The 21506-nt window shown below is 37.6% G+C and overlaps 1 protein-coding gene across 9 annotated transcripts in view; it reads left to right on the top strand.

Annotated features, from left to right (window-relative positions):
• Window positions 1-21506, top strand: part of LOC120412632 (uncharacterized) — a 106381-nt gene that overhangs the window by 83950 nt on the left and 925 nt on the right. For 6 of the 9 annotated variants that reach the window (XM_052709678.1, XM_052709675.1, XM_052709677.1 and 3 more), the window contains exons 4-6: window positions 20397-20917; window positions 20974-21097; window positions 21158-21500. In XM_052709678.1, the coding sequence (XP_052565638.1) occupies window positions 20440-20917; window positions 20974-21097; window positions 21158-21500 (945 nt within the window). In that variant the 5' untranslated portion in view covers window positions 20397-20439. Of the gene's footprint in view, window positions 1-13729; window positions 13908-19880; window positions 20040-20396; window positions 20918-20973; window positions 21098-21157; window positions 21501-21506 lie in introns of those variants that run through there. The other 3 variants (XM_052709679.1, XM_039573187.2, XM_052709680.1) reach the window with 3 other exon arrangements.

Raw genomic sequence — 21506 nt, 5'->3', positions numbered from 1 at the left:
GTGCGTCGTGGCAGTGACCTGACCCAAAAGCCTGGGCGGTCGGTCAGCTCCGGCGAACTTGCCTGCTCACTTTTAGTGTCATGCATGATTTTCGCACCTCGATGGAATTATGAACTAAGGGCCAAAATAATAAAAATAAGATTTAAATAAAGTTTACCTTTGTAAATTTCTAGAGTTTTAGTATATAAAAAAGCCCTCTAAGACGAGGCAGAGTGGGGATAAATAGACAATGAAATTTGAGCTCCGGAAACGTTTAACACCTTAAAATTACTCCATTCAATGAAATTCATTGTCGTCAAATATGTTTAAAAATAATTGCAAAAATGTTCCATTGCAGGATTTTTTTTATATTGAGACTACACAGAAAAAAATATGTAAATTTACACAGCACGTAATTGCTGTTTCTTATGTAAACTCACTCAATGTAATGTTGAAATATGATGTAAAGAGTAAAAAGTCATGGAAATTACTAAAAAAAAAAAAGTCCTGGGAAACAACTTTTAAAAATCAGAATTTCCTTTTGCTGCCCGCTTCAATCATTTTAAAATAGAACATAGGCCACACCCTTTTCCTACTGCAATCCAAGTCGAGCTTCTCATTCCCATTGGCCAATCAGAATTAGTTGATTTGAACTAATGTAAATTCTAAAAGTAATGTAAATTCCAAAACTAATGTAAATTTTCAAAACTAATGTAAATTTCCAATGAATCTAATGCAAATTTCCAATGAACCTTATGTAAATATACATCATTTATCATGATACCTTTTGGTACATGATAAATAATGTAAATTTACAGGAATATTTTTTTCTGTGTACACTTACAAAAGGGAAAATTACATCGAAAAAGAGGTAACATTAAACCATAAAATTTTCCAACATTCTGACATCAAACTTTTTTTATGGCAGCTTTAATAGACCAAAATGCTTTTTTCTGCTCCGCTAATCCAGGAGTTCTCAAAGTTTTAGCCTTGCTGCAAATTTTAGTTTGCTTAAACGATGGTGGTCCGGATATTATTTTAATTGCATATTTTTTGGATGAAAATGAAAAAAAGACAAATCAAACTCATGTTGAAAGAAGTGTTGAGGTTTAGGTTGAGGTGTTCTGAAAATTGTTCTATAAATCATTTTCAATTTGTATCCTTAACAAAAAAGTTTCCAGAGAACCCTAAAAAAGAAAGATGCACACACCGTTAAAAAATTATATCAAATTTTATGATTTTTTAGAAAAGGGTTCTTAAAAACCTTCAATCGGACCGCGCACTAGACTCACAATCCAGAGGTCGCCGGTTCGAATCCCACGGCGGGCGCTCTAAAATTCTTTGTGTAAATATGGGTATTCGGCGCCGTCGCCCCGTGCCATACTTTCATACACTTAGGAGCCCAGGGCGGTGAAGTCCTTGTAGATAAAAAGGAAGACCTAGTGGTTGGTACTAGAAATGGTGGCCGACAGCTATAAAGTCAACTTCGTTTTTCATAAAAACCTTTGAAAATTGTAGATAGTAAAAAGCAATATACTTTAAAAAGGTTTACAAACTTTTGACTTAAGAAAATATCAGTTTTACGGGCTTCGATCTAAATAAAATTCAACCAATTTGTTATCTTTAAAAAGCATTGGAAAGAAATACTCTTCAAATCAAAGTAAATTTTTAGGGTTGGAACTATGATATGTTTAATGTGGGGGTTCAAGTCTGGCTGTGTTTTTTAAAACATTGTCGTTATTTTATGTGAAAACAAATATTCAGTATTTTTTATTACTGCTCTGACTATGTCTCTACGCATTTTTGTTTACAATTTGAATGATAATCGTATCATTATAAAGTATAAAACGTGAAAACAAGCAAACAATTTAAAAATTGACTGTAATCATGAAAAAAACTAAAAAGACAAAGTCTAACGATAAAAAGTGGTAGAATAAGCCAAATACTATCAAAACAAGCATAAACAACAGACAAGATAAATGCAAAATAAATGTACTGAAAATAGAAAAAGAAAAATATAAAAAAAGAGAAGTTATGTTTTTCGTTGAACAAAAGTTGCTCAAAATGGCCTCCTGAACACGGAAAAAAAGGTGGAGTCAAAAATTTTCTACGAAACTCAAAATATTGTTTTTGCAATTCCGTCGTGAAACTACTTACTTTTCCTGTCATTCTTGAACGACGAAATAGCCTACTTTTCTGTACCAAAAATAACAGAATCGAATAGCAACACTTTTCAAAATAAATGCTGAAAAGTTCTACTTTTCAGCACTGAAATGGGTTCTGAAAAGTTGAACTTTTCAGCACTTGTTTCGAAAAGTAACACTTTTCAACATTTTTTGATTTAAACGATTTATTGACAAAATACATGAAATTTCGACTTAAAATTTCACTCAATGGGTGTTTTTCGAAATTGCAAAAAATGTTGTATGGAACTCGTTGCAAAACTTGATTTTTTCAGCACTCGTCGTATTTATCCAACTCGGTGAACCTCGTTGGATAAATGTACGACTCGTGCTGAAAAAATCCTCTTTTTGCAACTTGTTGCATAAACTACTATTTCGGAATTGCAAAAATTGTTGTATGAAACTCGTTGCAAAACTTGTTTTTTTTAAGCACATGTCGTATTTATCCAACTCGGTGAACCTCGTTGGATAAATGAACGACTCGTGCTGAAAAAATCTTATTTTTGCAACTTGTTGCATAAACTACTATTACGGTGACATTTTAGAAAGGAAAATAATGTTCTTGACACAATAAACACCTTTAAAACACATTTAGAACAACAAAATCTTCGATACAATATGTTATCTGCACTATTCAACAAAATTTTAAAAAATGTTTTTTTAAAGAGTGCAGCATTGCTTATTTTGTGCAAACAATGGATTAGTGGTGTGCAAAATAAAACTTCAAGCTTTCAATTCAATTTCAAGCAAAAAATATTTATAATTAATCATGTTATTTTTATTCATTTTTTTCTGATAAGAAAAAATTCAAAATGCCTTTAACGACTTCCATCATTGTCATGATTTTTCGTTCAAAGATCTACATATTGCTTCGCTTTCAATATTTTGACAAAACTCCTTCAACAAGTTGTTTAGAATAGTGCCCTACACATGCTGATTCCTTTTGGTAACGATTATCCCATTCCTTGTAAAGACATGGAAATCGTCATTAATCAATGACTAGGACGTCAATGATTGTACCACAATATTATATAAATTTTTAAACGTATTTGATTTAGATCGAAAATTCTTTCAGTGCTTGAAGAACTCAACACCCGGCACATGTTGATTCCTTTTGGTGCTGAAATTCGTTAAATTGAATTTAATACAGAATATTTTATAGTGACGATCAATTTTCTTCGAAAATGATCAACGGCTTCACCTTGAAGAGTCTGTTCTGCAACAGGATTCCATTCACAGTGAGAAGATGAAAACGATGTGAGAAACTTATGATGAAGTCCTTCCAATTCCAATGACGGGCAATATGTTTGCTCAAAGAAGTGATATGCAGTCACATTTAAAAAGCTTACACGTCCTCCAACATAAAATCACATCATGATGAGGAAACGCATTTCAAAAGCCCAAGCTCCCAGACCCAGCAGTCTATCAAAACATCATCCTGTCCCGGCCACCATTCCTATGGTTGCAACTTTTATACGATCAATTTGCGGAGTGTAAACAGCCATATAAACGACGTCCTCCCGCTTCTCACACCATTCAGTTGATTGAGCAAGGAGCAAGCCCGGTGTCAACACTATCGACCAAAGTTTTCAATGGGCCAGACACGCACGCACGCACGCACATACACACACGCAGTAATGTGAAACGCAGCATAAAACACGGGTGTGTGTTTTCACAGGGTACATATTCTCACACATGGTGCTCTTGAACTACACTCTGGCTGTGCTTCTCCGTGTGAGAACATGTTCGAGGAGCATGCATTGCACACTCTGGAGTCCTTTTTTTTGTTTTAGTTCAAGATGTAGGGGAATACCGTGTTTGGTTGGGTATTGAATAAAAATTGTGTTTTCCCATATTTTTTTATGCTATTTAACTTTTAATACAAAGTCGGGTTCTGCGATCCCATTTCAGTCAAAATTGAATAGTGGATTGCCTATTAAATTACAAAATGCCTTTTTTTTGCAATTCCGCTGTGAAACTGTCAACTTTTCCTGTACTTCTGGAGAAACGAAATGGCCTACTTTTCCCTACCAAAAATAACAGAATGGAAAATCAATACCTTTCAATACCAGTGCTGAAAAATTCTGCTTTTTAGCACTTAAGTGGGTGCTGAAAAGTTGAAAGGGTGTTTTCGGAATTGCAAAAAATGTTGTATGGAACTCGTTGCAAAACTTGATTTTTTCAGCACTCGTCGTATTCATCCAACTCGGTGTACCACGTTGGATATGTACAACTCGTGCTGAAAAAATCGTTGCATATACTACTATTTCGATACCAGTGCTGAAAAGTTCAACTTTTTCCAATGCTGAAAAGTAGAACTTTTCTGCACAGGTATTGAAAGGTATTAATTTTCCTTTCTGTTATTTTGGGTAGGTCGTTTCGTCGCTCGAGAATGACAGGAAAAGTAAGTAGTTTCACGACGGAATTGCAAAAAAAAAAAACATTTTCTGGTCCAAAGAGCGTGATGGTGCAAAATCTGGGTTAGGAGTAGAGCGTCCAATTTCCCGTCCCGGGAATTCCCGGGATTTCCTGGAAAAAATATTGCCCGTTTCCCGGGAAATTTGTAAATTTCCCGGAAATTCCCGAAATTCAAGCGGAAGCATACACTTTCTTAACTTTTTGGAACCAATATTTTGAAAATGCTCTGAAAAAAATATTAAATGAAAAAACTCAACATTATTTTGTTCAATTATATTCATTGTTAAGTTCATATATGTATCAGATTATCAGAAATTTTGATATCAACATTTATTTCTGATGATATTAATTTCTGAAGCAACTGGAAAAGATCTTGCATAATGAAAATGATTTACTACAATGTAGGTATGATTTTTATAGAATTACTGGTGTTATTTCGTTCAAAAAATATATGAACCCCTTACTGCCAAAGTAATATAGAGAGTTTGTTTTACATTTTTTGTTTACCATGATCAAATGAGATGTACGTACAATTTGAATCATGTTTTTGTGCCATGAAAAAACTTTCAAACGAAGTCAATTATAAACCTGAAAATCATGTGGTATAATAAAACCATTAAAAAAAATCATTAAAAAAAACTACATTGTATGGTTTGAGAGGTGCTCACAAAATTAGTAAAACAAACACGAGAAGCATGGCTTTAAGAAAATAATAAAAAATTATACCATTTGATTCAAGGGCTGAAACCAGTATGACTTGTTTTAGAAAAGATATTTGTCATGAAAAACATAATTTCTGCCTGTTTTTTTTTTTTTTTTTTTTTCAAATGTATGGGTCAAACCACACTGGTCACAGATTTGGAGTATGGATTAATTTTACTCACTGTCTAAACATTTTGATAAAAAATATTGCGCAATTCTCACTAACTTGGACTTCGCACTAAATTATCGCTATCGATCGTACTATTGCGACTTGCCAAACTGGCTTGGAAAATTTAAAATTTCCTCAAAATGATCAAAGAGAGCCGAGGTTTATCGCTTGTTTTTCAGCTGTCACTCGCAATTTTGAAGTGCGAAAGTTCAGTTTGGTGGAAACTGCGACTGAAAATGTAAATAAACAACGAGTGGTTGCCTAGATTTTTGATTTTTTACTGTCAAATCCAAGTTACAGTACAAGGATCAATAGCTGTATGATTTTTTACATGTAGTCAAGCAGTTAATTGATCTTTACACTTATTTTAACCATTAAAGTCGCTGTCCCGTAAATTTTTTTTGCATAATATTTATCAGAACCAAGTTCAAAAACAATTTTCAATATATTTAAAATTTCCCGGGAATTCCCGGGAAATTGGTTGAAAATTTCCCGTTTGGGACCATCCATAAACCACGTGGACACTTTTTTGAGAATCTTGAACTTTTCAGCACTCAAATGAATGCTAAAATAGTAGTTTATGCAACAAGTTGCAAAAAGAGGATTTTTTCAGCACGAGTCGTACATTTATCCAACGAGGTTCACCGAGTTGGATAAATACGACGAGCGCTGAAAAAATCAAGTTTTGCAACGAGTTCCATACAACATTTTTTGCAATTTCGAAAAACACTCATTGAGTGAAATTTTAAGTCGAATTTTCATGTATTTTGTCAATAAATCGTTCGAAACAAGTGCTGAAAAGTAGAACTTTTCAGCATTTATTTTGAAAAGTGTTGCTATTCGATTCTGTTATTTTTGGTACAGAAAAGTAGGCTATTTCGTCGTTCAAGAATGACAGGAAAAGTAAGAAGTTTCACGACGGAATTGCAAAAAGTACTTTTCAGTACAGGCCGTTTCGTCATCCGAGAATGACAGGAAATGTTATCAGTAATCCACAATGGAATTGCATAAGGTTTTTCGAATCGCTCTCCTTAAACCCACTTTCCCCTATTTCACCGGGTCACCAGCTTCCGACAACCGCGTCTGTGTGTTTTTTCGCGATTATCCTACCAGGACGACCAACGATCCGACCGACCGAGGCCGGCCGGCCGGGTGTAGTGCACTGCGGACGCCTGCATGCTGATGATGATGAGGTAGGTACTCCGACACCCCTCTTCAGACGGCATCAGGCAGCAATTTTCGCGTCTAGAGTCATTGAGAGCACTCGCATGTGTTTATATGCGAGCTCTTTGCAGCTTTTTTTTGCATAGCTAGTGCCATGCCAGGTTTTGTCGGCCATTGTTTGTAGGAAAGTTTACCCACCCTTCCTCCTGCAGTTTCCTTTATTTGGGGGGGTCCTTATGGGTATAACACTCGCGTGTCGGGATCATGCCCGGGCAAAGTGAAAAGAATATGGCACCATTTTTTTTCCCACTTATGGTTTCTGGCGAGTCTCGAGTACCTTTGCACACATTTTTTTAGTGGATTTGCTTCCTGATCCTATGGCCTGATGCTTTGCTTTCCTCATCGATTTCTGGTTAATGCACACCATCCATCAACGGAAAACTATTCACTTTGCAGGATTTAATGGTAGAATTGTTGAAACTTTTAAAGTCTTCAGATATCATATTAAACACAATATTCTAGAACATTAAATCGACGTTTTTTTTAAATATAGTTTGGTTTTTAATAGTTTAAACAATACTATTCTCAACTCTTCCAACTAAACCGTATCGATTCCCAGGCTCTATTGCTTCAACAAGCATGATGGGATGCAAATCAATGAACTGTAAAGCTAGCACACTCCCCTTGTTCGCTCAATTTTTTGTTGCGCTCAGCACAGCTTCCAGTATTTTTTTTTTTTTTTTTGCGGGATCCCTCTTGCGACAGCACTTTCAAACAAGCAAACACTCCGCCCTCCCTGAACAGCAATTGCATGGCTTGGCAAAATCAGACCCTAAACAAACACGTCCTGGCGTGGCGATCTTTGTTCTTTGCCATCAATCTGGTGCATCCGACCGGGGTGGCTCATCGACGACAAGCAGAGCTAACAACCGTCGGAGTAGTTGTTGTTCGTAGCAGGTTACTTGGCTTGATTTTACATCAGCTCTGTGGAACACACTCCGACAATGACGACCGACTTGGACACCGGGAGGGAAATTTGTACCTCATACCTGGGTAATTCTCTACCAACTCACACGAAATCGGGAAAAGTTGCCCCGACCCCTCTTCGATTTGCGTGAAACTTTGTCCTAAGGGGTAACTTTTGTCCCTGATCACGATTCCGAGGTCCGTTTTTTGATATCTCGTGACGGAGGGGCGGTACGACCCCTTCCATTTTTGAACATGCGAAAAAAGAGGTGTTTTTCAATAATTTGCAGCCTGAAACGGTGATGAGATAGAAATTTGGTGTCATAGAGACTTTCATGTAAAATTAGACGCCCGATGTGATGGCGTACTCAGAATTCCGAAAAAACGTATTTTTCTTCGAAAAAAACACAAAAAAAGTTTTGAAAATTCTCCCATTTTCCGTTACTCGACTGTAAATTTTTTTGGAACATGTCATTTTATTGGAAATTTAATGTACTTTTCGAATCTACATTGACACAGAAGGGTCATTTTTTCATTTAGAACAAAAATTTTCATTTTAAAATTTCGTGTTTTTTCTAACTTTGCAGGGTTATTTTTTAGAGTGTAACAATGTTCTACAAAGTTATAGAGCAGACAATTACAAAAAATTTGGTATACAGACATAAGGGGTTTGCTTATAAACATCACGAGTTGACGCGATTTTACGAAAAAAAGTTTTGAAAAAGTTACTTTTTGCGTTTCTCTTTGTTTCGTCGTCCGTGTCTGTCGCGGGCGTCGCGGGTGACTATGAACGGTCGTGATCAACGACGACCAACATTTTCAAAACTATTTTTCGTAAAATCGCATGTTTACAAGCAAACCCCTTATGTCTATATATCAATTTTTTTGTAATTGTCTGCTCAACAACTTTGTAGAACATTGTTACACTATAAAAAATAACCCTGCAAAGTTAGAAAAAACACGAAATTTTAAAATGAAAAATTTTGTTCTAATTGAAAAAATTACCCTTCTGGGTCAATGTAGATTCGAAAAGTACATTAAATTTTCAATAAAATGACATGTTCCAATTTTTTTTACAGTCGAGTAACGGAAAATGGGATAATTTTTAAAACTTGTTTAGTGTTTTTTTCGATGAATTATACGTTTTTCGGAATTCTGAGTATGCCATCAAATCGGGCGTCTAATTTTACATAAAAGTCCCTTTGACACCAAATTGCTATCTCATCACCGTTTCAGGCTGCAAATTATTGAAAAACACCTCTTTTTTCGCATGTTCAAAAATGGAAGGGGTCGTACCGCCCCTCCGTCACGAGATATCAAAAAACGGACCTCGGATTCGTGATCAGGGACAAAAGTTACCCCTTAGGACAAAGTTTCACGCAAATCGAAGAGGGGTCGGGGCAACTGCTGTTAGTTGGCAGAGAATTACCCACCTACAAGGCACGGCAAAAAAAAAGTTTGTCACGCTGTTGCTTTTTGCAAATAAATAAAACTCCTGAGAAATGCAGTTTTAGGTCAATATTGCCAAGATGTCGTCAATAAAAAATTCTAAATTAATTTGTATGATCAAAGAAACCTTTTGTAAAAAAATCCATACTAATTTGACAGCTGCACATATAGGAGAAGGTGGGGCAAGTGTAACAAGCATAGGAAATGCTCGTTAAAACCCATTAAAAACGTTAGTAAATCAGTCTGATTTTTTTATAATCATCTTATTCCAGGTCTTGACTAAGACTTAGATATAACAAGTTTCTAAAAAACTTGTTTTGCACTATAAAAAAATGATTTTAAAATATTGATATTGATTTTCCGTACGTTCTACTCAACTAGTAGAGGGGGTTCTACTTAACTAGGGTCCCATAGGTCCACTTTCCTCTAGTTATGTTGTGCATCGTTTTATTCGAAAAACTGCATCTCGGAATTTCTGATCACGTTTTTTTTTTAGGGGAAGGTGGGACAAGACGACCATATGGGGCAAGAGGAACAATCGCTCGTACGGCCGTAATTTCTACAATTTTGATTATTTCCAGAATGAGAAATTGTTGCTAGCAATGCAATAAGTTGATTCTACTACCACATAACCGCCAAAACGACGTAAACGCCACGGGGCATAATATTTTATGAAGTTTTTTTTCAAAACCTTGGTTTTCTTATAATATTTGGAAAGTACAAAATAAGGCTTAGGGTTCGTTTTAAGGCTCATTTTATCAAAATGCAATTTTTCCTAGATCAGTGGTGTCCCTACCAATGGCTTGCACCTATTATAAAGAATGATTTAACTTTTGGTTATTTTTGTTGAGAGCTTTTAAAAAATCTTGTTCAGGTGGGGCAAGTGTACCATATGGATTTTTAGCTGGGTGCTGAATAGTGGTTCGCAAAACGGCCTCAATTTTGAACTGTCAAAGTGGAACCAATTTACTGTTCGCCAAAAGTAGAAAGTATTGTTATCGTTAATTAAAAATTGTTTTTTTTTTTGCAAGAATGAAAAATGTGTGGCTTTTGAGGACCTGGAGTTGAAGTCAAGAAATCTTAAGAAAGTTGAAGGCGAGATCGTCATTTTTTATAATTATGAATGGAAGTTGTTTATGGAGTCGATGCGGCTGTATCAATCCAGAAGCTGTTTTTATTGTTTGATTCCGTTTAACCTAGTTTAGTGAAAATCTTCTCTGCTTGTTGGATCAGCTTCGCTAGAATTAGCGATGTTTTTTCGCTGGACTAGTAAGAGCTGCAGGATTCCAAAATCAGCCAGGGAATTTATCTGTGACATCGCAGAATGACATTCTCGCCGCAGTTCTTCGTCACTTGTAAAAAAGGAAAAAAAAAATCTAACCAATGGAAACGCGACAATTTTCTAGCAAAAAATGTCAAAAACTAGACAAAATAAAACTGATTATAAAACAGCTCATTTACCAGTAAGAAATTTCATGCTTGTGCTTGAACAGCCTCCTACATTGTAGATGTAAACAAAGTGGGATCATTCGAAAATCACGTTACGCATTCTCTCTATTCATCACCCAGATTTTTAGTATGGAAAAAATTACGAATTGCTGCAACAACATATTTTATTGGGAAATAAATACATAAACGTACTTCAAAACTGATAAACAATTGTTAAAAAAAAATTGTCCGTACAAAAAAAAAGTGATATTATGAATATTTCCTTTTTTTCATCCAAGTAATTTTTTTTTCCGTGAAACGATCAAATTTTTAGTAAAATGTTGTTAGTTAATCTAAAAATGAAAGAAACGTTTCAGATATGTACACCCTAATCTGATGTATCTAAGTGATAACAGTTCAATTGTTAGCAAATTAACATGTTTTTTCATGCATTGTTCCTCTTGCCCCAACGGGTTGTTCGTCTTGCCCTAGTTGAGTAGAACGTACGGAAAATCAACATTTTTAAAATCATTTTTTTACATTAAAAACTGGATTTTTTGAAAACTTGTTCTATCAAAGTCTTAGTCGAGACCTGGAAAAAGATGATTATAAAAAAATCGGACAGATTTTTTAACGTTTTTAATGAGTTATAACGAGCTTTTCCTTAGCTTGTTACACTTGCCCCACTTTCCCCTACTGTTTAGAGCAACTAGTAGATTTGCTCAAACCCCATTTTTTAAATAATGTTATTATAAGGGAAGTTCTCTACAATTTCGCAAATCGACTTTGCTTTGAAATTATTTTTTTACCTAAAAGAAACTTTGTCAGAGGAACTATTTTACATTATTAGTATTTTCATACAGGTCTCCATACAATTTTGGGGGCTGGTCATACAAAACGTTTTTATATGCAAACCTCTATCTTGAGATTTTCTGATTGATTTTGGTGTTTTCGGATTAGGACTTTTAGGAAAATAAAATAGGTGCACCGAAAAAAAATTGTCCGATTTTTTTATTAACTTTATATTACAAAAAGTTGAATTTCCAAATAGGCATTTAAAAAAATCCGGATTTTTTTTAAATGCTTTATGAAGGAATGCCACACTGAAAATAAAATTGAGTAGCTGAGAAAATTTCCTACGATTTTCTCTCTGAGACATTGACAATCGGACAATTAGATTCTGAGAAGCATCCTCACAAAGAAGTCGTGTTAAGTGGTAGTTAATTAGCCTGTAATTTTCACCTGACGATATCTTTTCCAAACTTTTGAAGAAAAAAATCTGATGATTTCAGCATCATTTCATATTTCATAACAAATTTTAAAATTTAAAGATTATTAATACTAAACTGAAAATACATTTACAAGGTTTGCGACTAATAATAAGGTCAACTAATTTGAAGGTAGGCAAACTGTCAACACTCTTAACTTTTGACAATTTTTAAAGCTATACATTTTGTGAGCATTTATAAGTAACTTTCCCACAGTGTCTCCCAGTATTAGAGTTCAGCAATGCGTTCGTCAATCCGGTTAACCGGTAGTCGATTTTCTTGATCTCGATTGTTTGTATTATTCTCTCTGTTTCTCCCCTAAATCACCTTCATCAAAAGCAAAAATACAATCGCTTGGTTAGCGGATATTGCTCCGGGTAATTCCGTACGCCGGCAGGCAGTGCAATCTCAAACATCGCAGCCGTCATTGTCGAACTTCATCACATTCAACGGACACACAGGACGAGGTGGATAGTCTACTCAGCAGAATCGTCCTCTCGTCATCGAAACGATGACCGAAGGAGGTTTGCGAATTATTCCATCAACCCAGTGATGTGTGGAATGGAGTTCGGTCAGCTATGTGTACCTTTCTGATTCGATGATTCTTTGGAGGTTGTTTTTGTAAAGTTCTCAACGGTGTACTCTCGTCTGCCGTTGAGAGGTATACTCTGTTGAAGATTCCACTTTGCAACACCTCTGCAATGTGGCCAAGTGCCCATAGTAACGGTTAGTTGCAATTTTTGCAACATTGATATTTTTGCAGAATGCGTTGAAGAAGATCTCAAGAGTATACACCGTCTTGAGTTGCAACTGGTTGAAGAGCAGAAGATGCAATGCAACCCTTTCTGAGAACTTGCGTTTAAATGTGGAGGGAAAAAAATATATTTAAGCATTAAATAATATTTATCTTATAAAATGAAATTCAAATTTCCCCACATGAAAAATTAAATCCTTACCCTAGAAGTAAAATTGTTCTCCAATTGAATTCAACAACAATTTGGATTTTTCAACGAAATCCTTTTTTTAAACTTCATGTGAAAAACCAATGCGATGTTAACCTTGTGAAAATTATTAATATTTTTTTTAATAAATACTGTAAATATGTATTTATTTCTTTTTACGTTCACGTCACTTAGCAGAATTATGTTATAAATACTTTTGTTTGTAAATTTAACTGCAAAATATGTTAATTTTAAAGTAGAAAATGGAATATTATTATTTTAATAGAATTTATTTTCATAGAATTTTGAAAATTTTCGCCACTTTAATCTCAAAACACGAGAAAACTTTCTTAAGAATTGATAAATTTGGATACTCTCTACGACAAATTTGTGGTGGCTTCAATTCTGTTTTATTAGTTTTTATGCATTTAGACTTGACACTATGTTTGCCGTAGAAATTTAAAATAGTTTCTTTTAAATCCATTATTATGCAGATCACAACGATGCTAGCTATCCAGCAAAAAAGGCAAAAAGGCTTTTACAATTTTCAAAAATCAGAATATCAGGAAGGAAATTTCTTATTGATTTGGTGTCTTCAGCAAAGTTGTAGGTTAGGAAGACGACTATTTAGAAAATAATGATAAAGTTAAAAAAAAATAACCGATTTTTTTAAATTGATTGACAATTACAAAATTTTTGATGTATAAACATAAAGGGTTTGCTAAAAAACATCAAGAGTTATTGCGATTTTACGAAAAAAAAGTTTTGAAAAAGTTGCTTTTTGCGTTTCTCTTTGTTTCGTCGTCCGTGTCTGTCGCGGGTGACGATGAACGGCCATGATCGACGACGACCAACTTTTTCAAAACTTTTTTTCGTAAAATCGCGATAACTCGTGATGTTTATAAGCAAACCCCTTATGTTTACATTTCAAAAATTTTGTAATTGTCTGCTCTACAACTTTGTAGAACATTATTTCACTCTAAAAAATAACTCTGCAAAGTTAGAAAAAACACGAAATTTTTAAATGCAAAATTTTGTTCTACACCTCCGTGAACGCACGCGAGCAAGCAGCAGTGAAGTGCTCAGTGCTCTATCGTTTTTTCGGATTTTTTCGCCGTAATTGATTTTGATTACCCGCGAGTTTGCTTCTCCAGCATGCCAAGGGCCGGCCGTGGCCGTGGCAGTTCGAGTGCGGCCTCGAAAAACCCGCGAAGTTCGTCTACCGGCCGTGTGCAAAAAGGTAAACAAACCAACGCCGTATCGACCGCCATCGCGCAGGGGAGCGTGAGCGCAGTAGGCATCGACAAAAAGTTACTACATCCCGGATATGTTCCGAGATCACCAGTGCGAACCCGTTCAGGTACTTCCGGTGCCACGACCAGTGGCACATCGACATCCGCCAACATTCCCATCGAAACGAGTTCCAGATGCTGAGGGACGAAGAAAACAACAACAACACCGACGGTTGCAGCACTACCGACGACGACGACGATGGTCGTGCACGGAAAAAAGTGCCGACGTCAAAAAAGATCAATTCTCCAACGGAACGAAGACCACCTCCAATTTTTGTTTTGGACACGTTGGCGGAAGATGTTGACGAGTTGCTGGAAGGCCTCGGATATTGTCTGAAAATCGGTAAGTCGTCGGTGCCAGTTATCACACTAACCAAAAAGAATTTCGACCTGGTGCTTGAAGAATTGAAGCGTAGCAACTTTAACTTCTACACATTTAACACCGAGAAGCCCCCTGTTAAGGTGGTCCTGCAGGGTTACCAAGACTGTCTGGTCACCGACCTTAAAGGACACCTTTCGGACGCCGTAACAGGTACACACACACTGTACCTGTTGTACTTCGACCGCGGCACCGTCAAGATCCAAGACCGGCAGCTGGGCATCGTACGGTTCCCGCGGACAACTCAGCGTTCCCCCCTGGCTGGGGGCGATCGTTTGCCAGCGTGGTTGCTGCCGGTAGCGGCAGTACGGCCCAGCAAGAAGTCACCGGGGAAGATCTCTTCACCCTGCCGGAGTTCTTTGCTCTCGCGGGGGAGATGTTGACGCGGTTTCGGAGCTGCCGGAACAAGGCGGAACAATTCCTAGCCTTTGGGGAACTGATGATCAAGCACATCTACAAAGGATAAACAACCTGTGATCTAGATATAAGCTTTCTCTACCTCTATCCCTTTTCCTTTGCAATTTTTGTATGTTAAAGAAATAATTGTTCCAAAATTGATTATGATGCAACACACAGCTGAAAGGAACTCCAAAACTCTGTTATGCACTTCAAAATAACTCATTGTATCTTGATTATTCACCAATAAAACCGAATTGAAAATTGAATTGAAATTTTGTTCTAAATGAAAAAATTACCCTTCTGGCTCAATGTAGATTTGAAAAGTACATTAAATTTCCCTTAAAATGACATGTTTCAAAAAAATATACAGTCGAGTAACGGAAAATGGGAGAGTTTTTAAAACTTTTTTAGTGTTTTTTTCGATGAAAAATACGTTTATCCGGCATTCTGAGTACGCCATCAAATCGGGCGATTGTCCACGAGTTTTTTTTGTATGGACAATTGTCCACGAGGGGGGGGGGGGGAGTAACAGATTCTCAAAAAAGTGTTCACGTGGTTTATGGATGGTCCCGTGACACCAAATTTACATATCGTCGTGTGAGTGCTGTCTTGTGACACGTCCTATCCTTTTAAGCACACAAGCGACGATATATCATCACCATTTTATACTGCAAATTAGTGCAAAATCACAAAACGACCTTCCCATGTTGGAAGCGATGTGCCAAATGGAAGAAAATTCACGAACGTTTGCCACTTGCCATTTTGTAAATTTTCCCCTTGTTGACTTCTGGCCCCTCTCCTGATTTTGTTCTTGTTTTATTTCGCAGTCAATTTCGCTGATACGACCACTGAATTTTTCAGGAAGTATCGCTTCATCCAGCACACACGTGCTCACTTTCGGGTATACCTATATGATGATTTTTTAAAGAGTTGTTCAACTATTTTCTGCCAAAAAAAACCTTTTTCACAAATTCTTTTCTTTACAAACGGTGGGCAAAAAGGAGCAAAAAAAATATAGATATATGCAAAATTGAAGAGTGTGCAAAGTGTGCTCCTGGTCCAGTTGCATGTGTGTGTGCATTGTATGGCATTCCTAGCCGGCAGCATATTATGGCTTGCATTGCAATTTGTAAGAGTGCTTGTAAGTTGCCCTCTTCCTGTTCTTCTTCAACACAAATTGGTATATTTTGGATGCAGAGTGATGGCATCGGTTTTGGAACGAAGTTTTAATTTTAAAATTTCAAACCTTTCAAAAACTTTAGACAACCAGAAATCTAACTAATACGTGAAATGAGCCATTTTTGTAAATGACAATTTCAAATACTAGACTGTAATTTCCCATATTTCCAAATTACAAGTGGTCCAGGAACTGCACACTTCCCGGGGTTACTTCCGGGCTCCATCTGCTGCCCCCAGAGTTGACCGACTGATTGCAATTGTCGTTTTTTTTTCTTTCTTCCTGAATGCGTTTTGTTCGGTTCATTGTTCCCGCAGGGGGTTGCCACTGTATTCTTATTTTTCTGTCTTCTGTCAGTTTAGCAAAAAAGTGCACCTCATTATTCAAGGTTTTCATACACTCCGTTGAAGGACTTTTGAATTTGAAAGCCAGCCTTTTTTTTTGGAGATGGGGGGATGTTTAGGATCATTATTATAATAATTCCGGTGAGTGGTGATGATAGCGTGTTATTATCGAATGAACCAGCAACATCATCGTGGTTTTGTGTGCTTAAAAGACACCTTTGTGTCACTAATTGCTGGTTTGGGTTTGGTCGTCATACTGCAGTATATGGACACCTGACGAACTTGGATGGAAGTGAGAAGCTGATTTTTATCTGTCTTTTCGCATTGTTCGTTAAATGTAAAATTTTGAATAAACAACATTTAGTATGGGTTAATTCTCTACCAACTCACACGAAATCGGGAAAAGTTGCCCCGACCCCTCTTCGATTTGTGTGAAACTTTGTCCCTTTCATTTTTGAACATGTATGTATGTATGTAGGTATGTATGATCCCCATACCCGCAGGCAACTTGGTCCTGAAACACATGTGAGCGTTAGGTGAACAATTCGATCATCTTTTACTCCGTAATCTGTACACCCACGTGCATAAGTTTTTTTTGCACGAATTGTAAGGCTACAAATACCGGCGCATAAAATAAAATGATTTCCCTCTTCCCGCCCCAAGCGCCGGAAATTTGTAGCGGGTGTAGGGACACTTTGCATAGACGCCCTTGCTCCCATCACGTCACTGAGGGTATGGAGCGACGAGAAATTAATAAGCATGCCCCCTCAGTCGAACCTTCATTAGAGAAGCAGGCAATCCACAACTCACAGCGAACGACCAAGGGAACACCCTATCGCGTATATAATATGGTTGGCGTAGTAATCTTCAGTGAAGTGTATGAATGTTAGAGTTAGTGAAAGTCAATTTTGATATTTAGGGGAAATATACCCATTTTAATCACTCTAAGCCGTTCGACCAATTCTCATCACTTTTGCAGTTTTCTGCTATTAAATCAACATTTTTAGATGCATCAACAATGGAGAGTTGCTTGCTCACTTTTATTTGAACTATTCGTTACTTTGGAACAGTCAAAAACACTTTATAAAAACTATAATTCATGATCAAATCGGTGATAGGCCGATAACAGAAATAGGCTGAGAAAGGGCATATTTCCCCTATATAGGAAAGATCTCACCAAATTGAGAAGCTCCGACTCCGGCATCGTCGATCTTGACATGTCACTTGAATCTTCAGGGAATTCTGGGAACAACCAGAAACAAAACTGGTACACCACCAAAACAGCCAAAAACTTCCTGTTTTTCAGTTTAATCTTCAGGGATGCTGGAGTTGGTGAGTTGTACCCATCCTGGAAGATAATCTGGAGCATCGGGACTGGAACCTCAGGACGTTGAAATTGATGGCAACTTAGTGGTGTTCACCCGCTGCTGTTAATCTGCCTTTATTTTCCGCAATCCCAATTTCCTGTTCGTCATCCACGAAGATCTTTCACCGCTATGGCTATCACTGGCCACCAACAGATTTACCGGCGAAATATCCGTATTTCCACTAACTTTATGATTTTTGAAACAAAAAATTTAGGTTTGAAAAATGACAGCACGAAAAAGTTACGTCCGGTCACGCGCACGGATTGCTTCGATCAAGCTTGTCCCTTTCATTTTTGAACATGCGAAAAAAGAGGTGTTTTTTCAATAATTTGCAGCCTGAAACGGTGATGAGATAGAAATTTGGTGTCAAAGAGAATTTTATGTAAAATTGGACGCCCGATTTGATGGCCGGCGTACTCAAAATTCCGAAAAACAAACGTATTTTTCATCGAAAAAAAATACTAAAAAAGTTTTAAAAACTCTGCCATTTTCCGTTACTCAACTGTAAAAAAAATGAATATGTCATTTTAAGGGAAATTTAAGGTACTTTTCAAAATTACAGTGACCCAAAGGGGTAATTATTTCATTAAGAACAAAATTTTGCATTTTAAATTTTCATGTTTTTTTAACTTTGCATGGTAATTTTTTATAGCATAACAATGTTCTACAAAGTTGTAAATTTTCATCATTTTTTTATTTTTTTTAGTACCATGCGTCTCCATCAGTATGAAAATTTTTTTTTCTGAAAAATGCAATTTTCACCGATAGAATATTCCGAATCGAACATATTCTTTATCAGGAAGGTGAAACACATCTTTCTACGGTTTAATCTCCCATGGGTGTTCTCGATTTATAATATTTTGCTTCCTCCAACCGTGCATCCCGCAAAAAATATATTAGGGGGAGAGGGGGTAATATGCATCCCGGGGCAAAATGCACCCCCTGCTTTTCTCGGTATTTGGAAGAATTTGCCGGGAAAAACTCATAGAAATTGGAAGCTTAACATTACTAAACCATGCTGGAAAAAATTGAGCATCGTAATATAAAAACAGCTTAAGTTATTTGCAAAACTTTAAAATGTTGTGTTTTCATCTAATTTTCATTGAACTTTCATTATGATTTTTGGACAATATAAAAAGCATTTATTGTTATTGTAAGTATTGAGGTATATTGTTTTTGCCATAATCTTCACTATTCTGTAGATAGATGAGTCCAAAAACATCAAAAAATGCATTTTTAATTAAATTTTCTGCGAAAAGCGTGGTCGGGGCAAAATGCACCGCTGTGAAGCTCCTTTGTAAAAACAGCGGTGTCATCTAGTGGTGACTAGTGAAAACTGCTTTTACCCGGTGCATTTTGCCCCATATTGTGGTGCATTTTGCCCCGTTATTGTAGTGCATTTTGCCCCAATGTTGCGGTGCATATTGCCCCGCATGGTTGTTTGAAATTAATCAAAAATGTTTTTAGAAATTTGATATTTTCGAACAATTTTGAGGTTTTTTAAGATTTTTTTCACATGGATGACGAAGAATAATAGTTGTTTTAGAACATCGAACAAAATTCTTCCACAGTAATGCTGTAATGGTTGAGAAATCACAGTTTTCCCTTAGAGGGTGCATATTACCCCCTCTCCCCCTATTATTTAGGTATTTGTCCCTATTTTGGGCCTACTAAGCAGAGCGAACTTTTAATTTGATGTATTCGCAAAGGCTGCTATTGGCAGCCTAGTTTGTTTTACATGAATAAGTTGGTTTTTTAATGCTTAAGCTCGTACATTATCAACATTTTGATGAAAATACATTATATTGCTGTAAAAGCACGAAAAACTAAAACACTTTTTGCCCCTATTTTGGGGATATTGCTCCTAGCATACGACCTTCTTTGTGCATATTTTCGGCCTACCTTCTGATTGGCTGAAATCTCGAAGCATGTGGCGAACCTTTTGGACGTACGGTTCAGCCCCAGCCCGTACAGTACAGTCGCACAAATTCGGTCGACAAATATGCTAAAGCATTGTGATGTTTTAAGCCACAAATAAACATTAGAATGATTGATTTCACCTGCATTACGAGCATAATTAGCTTGGACATAATTTATATCATTCTTTACTAGTTTTAAACATAATTAAACAATTGTTGCGTAGCCAAACAACAAGCCCGTAATATGCAAGAAAGACTGTAACTTACACACTGTCACAATTTGTAGAAGTGTCAAATGGACTGAAAATAGAGCCATTTTCTTCGAGAGACTTTAATCAGTTATTACATTGATTTGGTGGCAGTTTAGTGATTGTTTTTGCAACGGGATTGTGCAACCCACCAATAAAAACATATTGCCGGTGGTTGGAGATTCGGGGGACGGCTCTCATTCGTGTGCTGAGCGATGAACGCCTTGACGCTGAGTGCCAAGAAGCGGTAAGCAAAAGTGGTGAAAATTTTGGACCTAATGGGCAAGAAAAATGTTAGAGTGATATATTAATTGCATTATATCTAATTTAAGAGGAAAATGTGAATTATTCTTGACCACCAAAATGAAGATAATGACAGCACGAATCATTCTCAAGTGGCAGATCCCTACCAGATTTAGTGAAATGCTCAATTTCGTTGAATTAAGTTTGGCAGACCCAAAATAGGTACTAGGCCCAAAATAGGGACAAATATCAATCTGAATCGAGACCATTTGAGTCTTAAATCTAGGAAATCTAACAAATCTTTCACTCCTCAACAAAAACAAGGAAAATATTTTATAATCTCTCATTTTCTCTTCCACAGTTTGAACCTCCCACCAGTCCACGATCCCCGCTCCGGATGAACGATGTTCACGCTGTCCAAGCTGCCCACCGCCGAAGATGACCTCAGCCTGTCCCTGTCCGCGTCGTCCAGTAACGGTAACGGTAGCCACGGCAGCAGCAGCGGTAGCAGTTCTAGCCACAGCCCCGATAGCGCCGGGTCCATCGCCGCCTCCGCAGCCGTCCAACACCATCACCACCACCACCAGTCGTCCCATCCCGCCGGCGACCTGGATCCGTCCGGAAGCTCCGAAACGGTGGCATCCGCTGCCGTGCCAACCGCGTGGAACCTCGAGCTGGACCTGCCCCCACCACTGATCGAGGACGACATGCAGGTCATCGATACGATCGACTCGTTCGGGTACTGGGACGGAAAGTTTGTCCCGCCACCGCCGAGGCCACCGTTTCTGGAGGAATCGATTGCGCCCGACGGGCTGACCACGTGCGATTTGTGCAGCTGGGCCTGGCAGGACAAGGGCACGCTGTCGCTGGATGGCGCTATTAGTAAGTAATTGTGGCGTCTTTCCCCTTTGGATGATTATGGTAAAGTTTTGAAATAGAGGACATCTTTTCCCCTACCTCAGACACCAAGGAGTTCAGCTGGACGTTCACGCTGGTCGTGGTCTCGCTTACGTCGGCCGTCATCGGTGCCATCATAATGATTGTGTTTATGAGGTGTAAAAGGTAAGAGTTGAAATGAGTCTTTTCCAAGTGCTGTGACTTGAGCTTGAACACCCTTTTCAGAATCCGCGCCAACCAGAACGGCATCCGGACGTTGTGCTTCGACTCGAGCAGCACCAAGGACACGGCCGGGCTCAACTTTGACAACCAAACGTCCAAGAACTCTACGAACGGCTCGTGCAGTCCGCGGAGTACCAACTCGGGCCTGTGGACGTGGTTCAGCAGCCGGAAGAATCTGGCCACGCCGGACCAGCTGGTCAACTCGCATACACTGCCGGTGGAGAACCACTACACCCACATGGACGACGCCAACTACAACCCGGTCCAGATCGACGAGGCCAGCTACGCCGAGGTGGGCAACGAGATCTCGGAGACAAACTCGTACAAGTCGAGCTCCGTGCATCATGTGAGT

Source organism: Culex pipiens, chromosome 3 (genome assembly GCF_016801865.2).
Source record: "Culex pipiens pallens isolate TS chromosome 3, TS_CPP_V2, whole genome shotgun sequence".
NCBI lineage: Eukaryota > Metazoa > Arthropoda > Insecta > Diptera > Culicidae > Culex > Culex pipiens.
The sequence above is the reverse complement of the archived record's forward strand: the minus strand, read 5'-3'. Positions and strand labels throughout refer to the sequence as shown.